Here is a 14,222-nt window from a genome sequence, read left to right as displayed (position 1 = left end):
GTTGAGTAACCTCCATACAGACATCCAATCCATCCATGTGCAAAAAAAGCATACATCAATGAAAGTGATACTTCACCCAAACATGAAAATTCTGTCATCATTCACTCACATTTGAGTTGTTCCAAATCTGTTTAAATTTCATTGTTCTGATGAACACAGAGAAATAAATTTGGAAGAATGCTAATAATATTTTGCCCCCCATTAAATCCCATAGTGGGAAAAATTACTTTATAGTTGTGTTTGTTATGTTGAACACAAAAGAATACATTTTAAAGAATGTAGGACACCAAACACTTCAGGGGCATTTTTTACTACTATTTTTTTTTACCATACCTACTATGGTTGTCAATGGGGGGCAAAATCTGTTTGTTTAAAGCATTTTTCCAAATATATGTCTCTGTGTTCATCAGAAAAAAGACATTTATACAGATTTGAAACAACTCAAAGCTAAGTGAATGATGACAGAATTTCCACTTTCGGGGGAAGTATCTCTGGAAGGCTGTCGAGTTTTGCAACATCCTTCCTTCTTTCACTAATTGGAAGTGGGTGGTACAGCTCGACTTCCTGCATCGTCCAAGTGCCAACGGACAACTTCAGCTCCCCAAGTGACTACTTTCCTCTTCTTTAACAGCTTTGTCAGCAGCTTGCCTAAAGGGGTGCACACCGATTCTACAAGCTCCAGAGCCCAGTGCCACTTGAAAAGGCAGATACTAAGATCCTGTTCTTTGATTCCTCCATTGCCTAAAACAACATCCCACCGCTTAGCCCTGCTGGTGAACGCCTCCACTTCAAGACTGTGCATCTTGATGGTAATGAGCAATGTTTGGGCACAGTGGAGGTTGAGCTACCTGCAGCAGGACACCTAGAAGACGAAGGAGACTTGTCATCGGCCCGGAAGAGAATATGCAGATGGAGCACCCTGGGAAGTTTCACACTGGGCACAGCTGCGAAGCCGCCAGACTTAGTTTTCTCTTCTTCTTTCTGAAGAGCCTCTGGTGCATGTGTAGGAATCATCATCTCCACCTGTTTGTTCCTTTATGATGTTCTACAAACTGCTGCTGGGGACTTCCTCTCCTACGAGACGTTCCTGCTTTGACAATTACGACAAATATGCTCCCTCACTGACCCAAGAGCAACGCATCTGTATTTTTCAAATATGAACTGAACACAGTTTTGTAGGTTTTTCATCATAATTCGGTACAATGCTGTTGTAGAATGCAGGACAGCTTAATAGGTTGATGCACTTTGAGTGATGGCTCTATAAATGTTTAACATCGTTTTACAATACAGGTCTGTTGGGGTAGATTTTTAATAGGTTATTTGTCATCCAGGCGACACTTTTACAGTACACTTATTTTATAGAGTCCACCTGGAGCAATCTGAGGTTAATTGGCTTGCACAGATGCACAACTATGAGAAGGGATTACACCAACTACAGCTGATGAGAGACACTAGCTGTGTCTCGTTTCGGGAAGGCTGCATACATCTCATTTCAGAAAAGCAATTACGACACTACGAATGCGACTTTCTTTCACAGGAATTCGGAGGATGCATGAGGTGTATCCTTCATTGCTAGAGATAACTCATAATTCTTTGCATCGCCATAACCAACGTAAATTATTTGAATTAATTGCATCAGCTGGACATTCAATCAAATATGTGGTGTTTAAATGTGAACAGTTTACTTGTTTTATTCCATTTCCTCAGTAGTCATATGTGGTAAATTAAGATCAAGAGTTTAATAATTTTAAACATTTAAAACAGTAAGGACTATTTTAATTGTTTAGAAACTGACTGACTTTTTTTCTTCAAATCATTTCAAAATCATTTTTATTAATGTCTCATTTAATTCTAGGTTGAGGACTCTCTGTATACCGCATCCTTCAGAGGATGTAGCCTCCAGAGGACTCGGGGACGCAAGCCGACTTTCGAAACGAGACACAGCTACTGTTTCCAGACCTTAGCAGGTCAATTTAGATCTTTAACCATTAAGCTGACAATATTTACAAGTAAATATAAGCTTTTAATTACAAGCAAACAACAACCAATCTACAAAGTAGGTTTGGTTTAGAGCGCTGTTGTGAGAAACCTGACAAAATCTTACTGTGTTAACATAAAAAACCATTTGAATGCACTTGAATGTCTGTCCAAGATATAAAATGCAATATTACCATAAACAACTTCCTAATTTGTCAAGTACAAAAATGTAAGAAAGCAAATGATCCCAACAAAATATTTCATTATAACATTGAATAACATTTGTCTGAACATTTGCCTGTAAAAGAATAACAAAGTTTTCCACATGACTGAATACAGTCAGTTTACACAGAGGAGACTGGGAATTGACCAATCAGACGGTATACTTTTCTTCCCCTTGCCTTTGAGATTTATGATAGTGTGTGTAGCTACTGTACAGGTCTTTGAAAACTTCCTTAACACCCATTTGAAGGGTGGTGTTCAAAAATTTGATGTCCTTCTCAGCACAGCTGTCCAGAATGCAGTATATACCCTCTGTCAGACATGCCTTGATTTCTGTCTGAAGTGTCACCTACAACATAAAACAGAATATTAAAGGATGACATAAATTCTTCAGCAATCTGTGTTAATGTAATTGTTCTGTGTGGAAACATAAATCTCAGGTCAGTTAGAAGGTCAAACGCGTTTTATACTGCAAGCTCACAAAACAGGGTCTCAAATTGCCTTGAGCAAAGTGAGCGCTGTTCTCCCATTTTCTTTGAAACAACATGCATACTGAGATCTACATTTTTGTCTATTCTCATTATTTTTCTACAAATAAGATAATGTTATGGCCAAAAATGCATGACATGCACAAAACCCAGTGATCTTGAACTACAATCTTGCAGATTTACAACTGTGGGAAGTTTTGAACAGATAACCTTAAAGAACTGATAACGAAAAATCTTACCCTCTGTAGTGCAATGACATACTGTGCCACCATGAATGAAGACATGACTGTAAAATTTTCAGAAACACTGCTAATGTGAGTGTACATCCTCTCCACCAGCATGGCACACTTCAGGAGACTTTCTCTGTCGTTCTCAGTCCCTGAAAAATAGCAAGTAAATGTTATGACATGTTATGAAAATGAGTCCTGGTAATAGAATAAATGAAAGGGACGGCTCATCAAACTCATTTACATAAGATACAGTAAGTTGATCAAAAGCATCACATTACGATTCAATCATGTATGAGAACATTCAAGGGTAATGTTCACAGGTTTGACTCGGTTTTGAGGTCAAAAATAAAATCAGAGAAATACAAGACAAAATGTACTGCTGCTACAGTTAAAAGGTAAGAACAAGATTAAGAAAGAGATCTCAATTCAGAAGGGATGTATCTACACTGAAAAACACCCCGAGCTCCAGGATCAAACTCAACCTAACTCTCACCCCCGTGCTTTTTGGAAACTTTACTTTTGAAATTCAATCCACAGAACCACTTCACTGCAACCGTCTCTCTATGAACGCAGCTCTTAAAGCTGCTACTCTCATTAAGTGAATAATACTTCAAATAACATTTTTTCTTTACTGACACAAGATGAATTCAGTGCAACTTGAACCAAATAGCTCTATTGATAGTGATGCTCTGGTTGAGAATAGGACAAGTTTTTGTCTTTTTAGATTGCAAACGTAATAGCTTGCCAATTTTATTTCGACAGAAACAGAGCCAACAACAGTAGCTGACAAAAGAGGATTTTGAATTTATAGAGGCTGAATACGTTTGTTTGTAAAAGACTTTGCTTGAGGAGGATTTTACAACAGAGCGATGAATAGCAGTACGAAGAAACGTGGCCCTGACATTCAGACAGTATAATAATAGGGAAATTACAATAAATATGAATTACTGATTTAAACAATTTGGGATGAATACAATTTTCAAGTGCTCCCTCAAGAGTCAACATTAAACAAATCTACAAAAGCTGCATATAAAACATTATGGAAAACGTTAAAAACCCTTATTATTTTTAATTGCTTAAAAATAATAGTAGAAATTTAAGAAGAATGCCTACCTTTGTCAGTCTCTCCTTTCTGTCTGCCTTCATACATGATTGATGAAACCAGGCGATAAAAGCAATTCAGAAACACAGGTAAAGCCTTCAGCATAGTCTGCAAACATTTCAACAACAGTTTATTAATTATAATATTGGTCCACAGCTGAACTTCGTATAAAATACACTTAGAGTTTATTAACGGTGCTTTGTACTATCCTTTCACGTCTATCCAAGATCAAGCAATCCTACAAGCACGGAGAATTGAAGCCCTGGAAAATCTCAGCATATCTCGTACCAGATATCTTACCAGTCTTCAAGCTATGCTACACTTCTACAAGCTCATTTTGACTCTTATTAAGTGCAAATGAAACACCTCTTCAGGGACTTTTCATGTTATCAGAACGTAACGACGTATTTAGATTACGCTGACACAAAAAGCATATCGGACAAACCAAATAACAGATCCAGCTGTTCTGTTTTCTCTGATAAACATAATACTGATTCTTGATGAAGGCTATGAGATACAATTTCCATCCACCAGTCAGTATTTTGGGTGTGCTCATGTAATAAAACACTCAAAGCTAAATTCATAAAAAAATATTCTGGGTTACTTCATATAAACAGATGTCATAAACCTGACTTCAAAAAAATCTGATAGGAGTTGAGCTGTTCTCTTTTTCAACAGTACAGTTTCAACATACATTTTGCAGACAATTATCTAAAGCGACTTACTACGACTTTATCATAACTTTTGTCCAAAGACACTCACCAGAGGGTAGCACAAAATGATTGCAAACAAGACTTCATGGATGGCCTCAAAAGCAGCGTGGTATTCTTCCATTGAATGGCTGTCAAGAGGCACAAACTGCAGGGCACCCAGCACCATGATCACATGGTGTGGATTTGAGAGGTGTTTCTCCCCATGACGGAGTAGGACAGTCAGTGTTTCCAGGGTTGGTATCGTCAGCGCACGGGTCAGAGGAGGAAGCTTGCTGGACTCCTTTAGCACAAACTGAAAACAGACATCTGTGATATTCAAGTGGAATGTTCTGACTTTCTCTTTTATCACGATTCTCGAATACTATGATCCATACATTGATCCTCCCTTAAGGGATAGTTCACCTCAAAATGAAAATTCTGTCATCATTTACTCACACTCTGTCTTCTGCAAATCACATTAGATATTCTGAAGAATTTTGGTAAAGAAAAACCATTGGTCTCTTAATTCACTTCTATTGTTTGGAAACAGAACCATGGGGACCAACGGTTTTCTGATACCAACATTCTTCAAAATATCTTCCTTTGTGTTATGCAGGATAAAGATAGTCATACAAGTGATATTACATGAGGGTGAGTAAGTGATGACAGAATATTAATTTTGGGGTGAACTATCCCTTTAAATAAATCATGGTTACTAGTGTTGTCTATTTCACACTGACAGTGTTTTTTGTGGAGCATTTTATTATGTAAATATATTATTTAATAAAAAAGTAATATTATATATGGTGTACAATAGAATATGTATTGCACATCTTTTAAAACCAGGCTAAGTTTTTTCAGAAATAAGCCAGGCCGGCATCTTCAAATACAGCACAACAATAGATCACTTTCAAACATAATACTTTCCAAACTGCACAGCGAAACTTGAGACCGGTGTTATAAATTATTGATGTCAAAAGGAAAGATTACAAAGCTTTTGTTTTTATGCACTAAAGACAGTTTAGGTGTGAAAGCAGCAGCAGGTAAACACAGCTTGAGGTCGTAGTGGCGATGTAAACTCTGCTAGCGGTGGCTCTGACACGGAGAAAAAAGGTGCGGTGATAAAAGCACCCTGACAGGCTGTGTGCACAGTTTTTACTCCGTCAACTCAAACATAGACGAGACTTTGAAACTTGCCTGTTACAGGCAGATGCATTTTAATGCTAACACACGAGAATAAGACTGGTGACTGAGCGTGATATGGTTTTCAATATTTACAATGTCAAGGTTTTGATTTATGTTTTTGTTAAAGCAAAATTCTTTCTTTCTTGAATGCAAAATGTGTAATTTCTGGCAAAACTGCAAGCTTAACCAAATTAAACTACCCTTAAAAAGTTATATTAACTTAAAAAGTAAATATCCTTTGAATCATTGGATGTAGTGTGCACATTTTCTGGGTTTATTAACTTCACATGGTCATGGAACATTCCTGAAGGTTAGCGACGAGGGAGACAAATTGATTGTAATATTGGCCCTCTAGTGTCATTTTGTAATCATAAAAATGTTAATCCAAAGCGTCCTTTGAGGCAAACATATAACAATGCAGATGTTTTTAGACAGGCCATGAAATTTTCCATCTTAGTAAAGACTAAAGAGGAATTACTTTAATTACTCATGCATTTCTGTTGCGCTATTTTCTTAATCTCATTTGAAAAAGAAAAGAAAAAATTTAATGAAAAAACAATTGAAAACAGATACTGAATACTTACAATGAGGGTAGATATGAATTGTGGAGTGATGAGCCGAAACGCCTTTGAGCAATGCTCTGGAAACACGCAGGAAGCAAGCAGCTTTGTTAAAGTCACAGCTGACAGAATCTCCTGTGAAAGGCAAGAGAAATTAAACAAAACGATGTCACTTAAGTACCTTAGAAACAGAAGCCAACATACCATTTTTACAGCCTTAAATGGAAAGTGCAAAATTCTGTCATCGTTTGCTCAAACCTGTATGACTTACTTTCTTGGTGTGACCTTAAAGGGGTAGTTTTCCTCTAAAAGGAAAATTCTGCCTGAATAATTTCAAGCCTGAAAGACATCCCACTGTACACAAAAGAAGATATTTTGAAGATTGTTGGTATCCAAACCCAATGCAGTACCCATTAATTGTATGGAAACAAAAGCAATGAAAGTCGATGGATACCACTGTTGTTCAGTTACCAACAATCTTCAAAATATCTTCCTTCATGTTCTGTGGGAAGTCATTCAGGTTTGAAATGACAAGAGGGTGAGTAAATGATGACAGAATTCTCGTTTTGGGACGAGCTACACCTTAACGGTCAAACAAAGAATGATAACTATCGAGATAGTTGCTTTAAATGTTAAATAAAAGCATTGTCCACAATTACAACTAAAACAATACAGAGCAACAATATAGCTGAGAGCACTTGCAGAGTCAATTATATTTCACATAATAAACGAAAAAACATTGACAGCCAATCAAAATGCATTCAGATTTAAAGAGCTTGCGCATGGGCACAAACATAAAATTAAACTTCCATCTGTGATGACACCAATATAATTACTGTATTTATAATTAAAGCTACAATTCTTGGTGTGAAGAAAGGCCTTAAATATTTGCTAATTAATGTTAAGAATGCAAATCAAAATGAAAAGCAAAAGCAAAATAAGAATAGAATAAAAACTAATAAAAAACAGGACTGTATTGTATTATATTAAAAAATCCTTCTCATGTCAATCAAAACCTGTATATTGCTGAATGTGCTTCTGAATCCCTCTTCTCTTGTATCTCCATATTTCGTCATATTTATGTTATTATTAGTCACCCCTTATGTTTGTCAATGGGTTTTGCAAATTTCTAACAATAAAAAGTATTTGTGAACTTTGTCAAACTATATGTAATCATTTGAAAAGTACAGTGTTTTTTTGATTTCCTGATTAACAGCACATTTGGACATACAAGGTTTCAGAAGGACAGTGATGATATGCTTTTTCCCTCTGTGGAACACAAAGAAGGATGTTTTGAAAAATCTCAGTGGTTTTGTGTCCTAAAAGGGAAGTAAAACAGGTCCAAAGTTATTTGGCTCTCTATTTCCTTCAAAATATCTTCTTTTGTGCTCAGCAGAAGAAAGAAAATCATACAGGTTTGAAAAGACATGAGGATGCAATAGCGACATTTGTAAACGACATGAGGATGCAATAGCGACATTTGTAATGCAATAAAAAACAACTACACAAATGGGCTTACAGTGTGGTGTCCTCCTTCAACGTTTGACACCACAAGACTCTCTCTGAGCATCAGCAGTATTAAATGAAACTGCTCATCAGAACAGTCAGACAACAGCTCATGAAGCAGCCCCTTTACTGCTCCCTCCAACTCCTTCACTTCTGACAAAGTCATCCAAGAGCCTGATAAAATGATACACAAACTATGTTGAGAATAAGAGGTCCACAACATTGCTTATTAATATATATATATATATATATAATATATATTAAAAAATGAAACATTTAAAGACAAACCTGACAGCAGTGCATGGATGCTCCTTAAAATCTCAATATGGAGCCCATCGAGATCCTCTGACTTTGTCTTTTTTGCAGCCGCATAGAATGCAGAGAGATAGTTGACTGAGGAAACGAGAAAATCCATCGGACGTGGTGATGGATGCAGTTCCTTTAGTATCTGCTGGAAAAAGCTCCGGTAGAATGACATGCGGGATATTTTCACCCGCCTGTCCTCCTCCGAGCTGCTCTGAACCAGGTGACAAACCCTGGCTAGTTCACCCTTAAGCATGACTGTCACCACTTCAACAGAGAAGGATTGCCCGAGGAGGCCGATTCCCTGTCTTGTCAGCACGGCCTGAATGACTGGCTCCATAACAGATGTGGCCTTTTCCAACAAATGAGTCAGAGTCTTATCCAGATCTTTGCTCTTGCCCAGAGTAGCGATGACTTCTTTGCAGAGCGTGCTTAAAGTTACCAGATGGAGCTGTAATGAGCAGCGCTTCCCCTTTGATTCCTCAGCATCCCCAGACAGGACCCCCACGGCGCTGTTACTCTCGACCATGAAAGAGGTGAATTTCTCTAGATTGAGACACATGTTTCTCTTCCTGTCGATGATAAGCTGGATGAGGGACTGAATGAAGTTAAGAACCGACTGAAGAAACGATAACCAGGTGGGTCCGTCCACCCCCGCAAAGAGGCCTCTACTGCATCGAGTAAACAGGGAAGTCATAACCGCCTCTAGGAGTCTGCTTCCATGGATGGTTTTGAGGATGGCAGTAGAGTTTGTAACCTTAAGAAGTGTAGCCATGACACTAAAAAGTTCTCGGAGTAATCCTGTAGCATCTGAGGCACTTTCATCACACTGGACACAATTGGCCATCATGAACAAGCTTAAAAAAAGTTCTGAATAATCCTCAGAGGACATCGCGAAACCATTCAAGATTTGCGTGACTTTGAGAAGTGATAGAAAACGCTCCATCTGCGTTTCAGATATCCGTATTGAAGATCTCATTTTGACTGAGTCCAAAATCTCCTCTCCGATAGCTTTCAGACGCTTTAGAGGCGCCGTCATGCTGGTTTCTCTATCTTCTTCCATGCTTATTTCAGCGCAAGGTTTCAGAAGCGAAGGACAGGTCGCCTGCACGTGTGAAGGTTCGAGAAGTTCGATAAAAGCTTTGATGGTGCACTTTATCAGGGCTGAGTACATTTCAGGAAATTCACAAAGAACCTGAGTTTCAAGCAACTCTCTACATAAGAAGGAGACAGAGACCTCTGTGTTTTCCAAATTGGTTCCAGGGGCATGAAGCTCTGGAGCAAAGAGGACAATACACAGTCAGCCAAATCAATAATGTCTTTCTGATCAAGATAAGGAGCGATTAATGGAAGGTTCGAGGTTATAAGAAACCAATGCGCTGTCATGTACGTGTTGGCGTTGATATTACAAAGCTGGAGGTCCCAAATTTGGTCAGTGTTTGGTGTTAATGAAACTTCTTGACTGCTTACAATAAACCGAGCAGTTCCCTGGAGAAGCAGCTTTGTATTTGCTGTTTCTTCATCTGATACCGTAGATGATCTGAGCATGTGTATCTTCAGCTTGTGGAGAGCAAGGAGTTTCTGTAAGACCTTACCAAGGGGACTTATGACCTCATCCTTTATGTTCTTTAGTGTAAGAGCTCTCTCCACTAAACTAGAGGTGAAGCTTTGGGAATCACCTGGAGATGTGTATCTAAAACAGTGAATCTGGAAGAGGGTATCCACCTCCACCCAAGTGTAAGCAAGCAGAAGAGTCACGTTTTGGATCTGTTCCATCCATGGACCTTCTGTGACAAGATTCTCCTCAAACATTTTCAAAAGATCTTTAACAACGTTCAGCATCTCCTCCATTAGATTCTGCGTTTGTTTCACGATCGGCACCGGGGTGGTGTTGTCCAAAGTCTTAAAACTGAACAGAACAGCATTAAGCAGCAAGCTCACAGAAAACGTTTTCAGTGCCACATCTCCCATTTCCTCCTGTATGTGGGGAAGCAGATAACACTGCATCCTTTTCAAAACGAGCCAACAGATCTCAAGATTTTGGCTCGGAGGGGTGTCTAGCAGACACTGACTCAGGGACTTCTGTATAGTATCGGGCAACAACGCCGGTCTTAATTCATCCACTGCTGGCCGACAGATCACATCAAGCAACTCTTCAAAAAGTTTAGGCAGCTGTCTGAGTTTGCCGTAAGTTTGCAAAGTGGCAGACACGAGTGCTTCTCTGGCTCTCTTAACACGTAGTTCTGTGTCGTCCGCATCAACCCACACAGCTGATAGAAGTTCATCTAAATCTGGCTCCAGGATATGGTGATTCAGAGTGAGGAGAGATTTGAGACAGCGGTACCAAGCTGGGATTCCCATCTGGGCATTGTTGAATAAAAGGCGAGCGAGTTTCCTGTAGAAATTGAACTGCACATCCTTGTGTTGGATTTTGTCTACAGCCACATTATAAATATCAGAGGCCAAACAGGAGTTGAGGAGGTTTTCCACAGCAAGCAAAGCGAGACCCCAGTTCGATGAATTGAACGTCTGCTCGATATTCATCTCATCTGTGAAGCCCAAAGCAGTGACAAGCTTAGTCATGAGATGAAAGCCCACCAGCTTGTTCTCTGCACCTTTACAATATGAATCTAAAGCAAATTTGTAAAGCAGAGTAAGGGAATTGGACTTAACGGCATAAAATAACACCTGTTCCTCATCGCTGTTTCCTTGGACACAAACTTTTGATAGAACCTTTTTGACAGGACCAAGCATGCCCTTTCCTGCATGGCTCCTCCTGGCACCAGCATCATCCTCTGACACCAAAACTTCTTCTCTGTAGGACTGTAAATGATCAGAGGTGAAGAGAGCTGATTGAAGAACGGCGTCTACTTTGCTGCGGATTTCCTTGCTCAGGCTCTGTCGAATCTTAATGTCGTCGTGATCGGTCCACACCCTGGTGTTCAGTAAGTGTCTCAGCAGCAAAAGAGGCTGAAGGAGGTTTGCTGTTACTTGACAAAACACTCTGTTGGAGTTTGGCTGCTGTTTCTGAACGGTAAGATATGTGCTGAGTACAAGGAGGAAAACTTCACAGAATTTGAGCGACAGAGGCTGTTCACTTTTTTGCTGCATTAGTTTCATGCTAGAAAAGCCACAGAGTCCAGAGAGGAGCTCCATCAATAGCTCGTAGTTGGCTGTGTAAGTCACAGAGAGAACTGGAGAGGTCAAGATGCCACTACAACAGCTAAGAACAGTGTGAAGGCTCACAGAGGTGAGACCTGATGTACTTTCCAGAATCCTATCATTGATCATCTACAAAGAAATAAAACAAAAGGGATAGGTTAGCCACTAACCAAAATGTAGTATTTCAAATATTATTGTATAATAAGTATAAAAAATGCTTCGTAAATTCAAAAATTGTGTTCTTTTATTTAGAGAACATTTTTGCTAATTCTGCTGATTTTAATACGTCAAGTTAGCATTAATAATCATTTCAAATATATAAAAATATATATATTATACAATAGTATTCTTTTTTCTTTAAAAACTTGATAAATTGAAATATTTAATAACATTTTACAATAAGGTTGTATGCTAAAATAAGTAAATGCATTAACTTCACGGAGGCTTCACTAATGTAAATAGTTACATTAGTAAATGTTCGAATTAACATGAGATAAGATTAAAGGGGTCATAAGACACTTCTAAAACAAGTATTATCATTTGTTTTAGATGTAGTGCATTGTGTAAACACGATTTAAGGTTAAAAAACGCTGCATTTTCCACATACTCTGCATGTTTATCTCTCCTTTACCCCGCCTCTCTGAAACGCGCAGACTTTTTTACAAAGCTCATCGCTCCCAAAAGCGAGGTGTGCTATGATTGGCCAGTTAACCAGTGCGTAGTGATTGGTAGAATACTGCAAGCGTGTGACGGAAATCTTACACATCCTACTATATTTGTAACATCAGGTTCAAAAGCAATTGTTCTGACAGGTACGCCAACCTTACTTGCGCATAAATTTGGGCGGTCTTAGTCAAATCAAATCACGAACTGATGTAGATTTGTGAGGGTGTGGTTACACGAGGCGTTTCAGGCAGGTCTGAGTGAGCATTCGCATTTAGATAGAATGTCTAATACATGCATGGGCAACTTATAACAAACTAAAGACACAGAAAAACACGTATTCGCACTATATGACCCCTTTAATAAATGTGTAGTATTGTTCATTGTAAGTTTAAGTCAGCTAATGCATTAACTCATTGTTAATAAACACAACCATATTGTTAAGTGTAAGCAAATATTTTCTAAGACAAATATGTATGATCCCAAATATATGAAAACTAAAAATCTGAAAGTCCAGAATATCACCAGAAGAAAATCTGGTAACACTTTCCTTGAAGCATGCATGTATAATTCATTATAAAGAGTTATTAAAGGGTAAAATGCATTTTAATTCTTCATAATATGTTTTGTAATGCATTATATGTAGTTGTAAAGAATTAGAACCTATTTAAAATGTGTAGTGTAACAATGAATTGCTAAGTGTTATAATGTATTAACTGTAATAACAATTATTAAGAAGACATTACAATCCATTAAAAGGTGTATTTCAATGCTTTAAGACTACTTTTAAAATGCATTATACATACATGCTTCAAGGAAAGTGTTACAGAAAATCTTGTTGTTTAGCCCTGAATGCCTTGAAATTCAGCAAACTGCAGTAGTGGTGAATACCTGCGCTACTGTGGGACGAAGGTTAATGGTCTTTCCTTGACTCAGCATGTCACAAAGTTTCTTGCTGTGAAGGATATCATCAAGGTAGGTCCATAAACCCTCCACCACTTCCAAAGGCACCTCCACTTTCTTGTTGTAAAAACATGTAAGCGCATGGCTTGTCCAGTCAAATAGAACCTTCAATAGGGAAAACCGATTTTTTTTATATTGGGTCATTAACAAGAAACAAATACGTTTGCACGTTACAACTAAAATTTAAATATTACAATGTTTATGAAATCCTGTTTATTAGACATTTGTAAATGCAGTCAAACAAGTTATTTACCTGCTCTTTATTAGTAAGAAGGCATTGGGTTGAAATCCATGCAAATCGAGCAAGTTTCAGTTTGTCTGGCCAGGGTGTCCGAGGGTTTTTCAGCTTCAGATGAATGCCAGAGTAAATGGCAGCCATATTTAAATACTTCTACTGTCTAAAAGAAAACAAACACAGGTTTTCTTACTTGTTCATAAAAAAATCACTGTTGACACTGTCTTGACTAATGTATGAAATTATGGAAATCTGAACAGAGGGAAATTGGCCACTAGATGGCCACTCATGATAAACAAACTGCCCTCCATGCGCACATCACATGAATATCAAACATACAAAATAGTGTAAGTAGAACTGAAGGTTTACACTGAAGTCCACTTTTAATAGAAAGAAATTGGGGGCTATAATTAAATATATCAAAGCAGCCTTTTCAAATGAACAACGAGGCTCTGACTTTACTGAATAAAGTAATCTGGAACAACTATAATTACTATTGATGCTCAGTATAACGTGAGTTAAAGTCGGATTCGCAACACTGTATGACATCAAGACTCCCTGATATCTCTTATTGAGATCATTTTAAACAATCTAGCTAACACGCGTGACATCAGCTAGTTTAAAGTTACCGAGACTCACAGGACACAAACATCAGAAAGCAAGCTACGACCTTATTAAATAAAACACACAGTAGGATTATATGTAACAAAATATGGATTTTTTTAACGATTCCGAATAACTTGCATTTTTCTTACATTTTCATCACACACGTGCTGTAGCTGCGCAGGAGGAGACGTCGGCTGTCGGCTCCACACTTTAACCCTAGACAGTAATAATCGAGAAAGAGCAACAACCGACTTATGAGGAAGTAATGTGAAATGATTGGTTATAACGAGACTTTTGTGCATATACATATATATATATATATATATAT

General features: G+C 38.1%; 1 protein-coding gene across 1 annotated transcript; it reads right to left on the bottom strand.

The window, feature by feature from the left end:
- Window positions 1-2,002: 2,002 nt before the first annotated feature.
- Window positions 2,003-14,129, bottom strand: urb2 (URB2 ribosome biogenesis homolog). The gene is given in 11 exon segments (XM_056761357.1): window positions 2,003-2,548; window positions 2,927-3,066; window positions 4,031-4,127; window positions 4,782-5,024; window positions 6,481-6,591; window positions 7,976-8,136; window positions 8,251-9,543; window positions 9,546-11,556; window positions 12,982-13,158; window positions 13,307-13,451; window positions 14,044-14,129. Coding segments are annotated over 10 exon segments (4,557 nt in total). The 5' UTR covers window positions 13,433-13,451; window positions 14,044-14,129; the 3' UTR covers window positions 2,003-2,350.
- Between the last annotated feature and the right edge of the window lie 93 nt (window positions 14,130-14,222).

The sequence above is a fragment of the Triplophysa dalaica genome, chromosome 11 (genome assembly GCF_015846415.1).
Source record: "Triplophysa dalaica isolate WHDGS20190420 chromosome 11, ASM1584641v1, whole genome shotgun sequence".
In the NCBI taxonomy this organism is placed as follows: Eukaryota; Metazoa; Chordata; class Actinopteri; order Cypriniformes; family Nemacheilidae; genus Triplophysa; species Triplophysa dalaica.
Note: the sequence above shows the minus strand (reverse complement) of the source record. Positions and strands in the feature narration are given on the sequence as shown.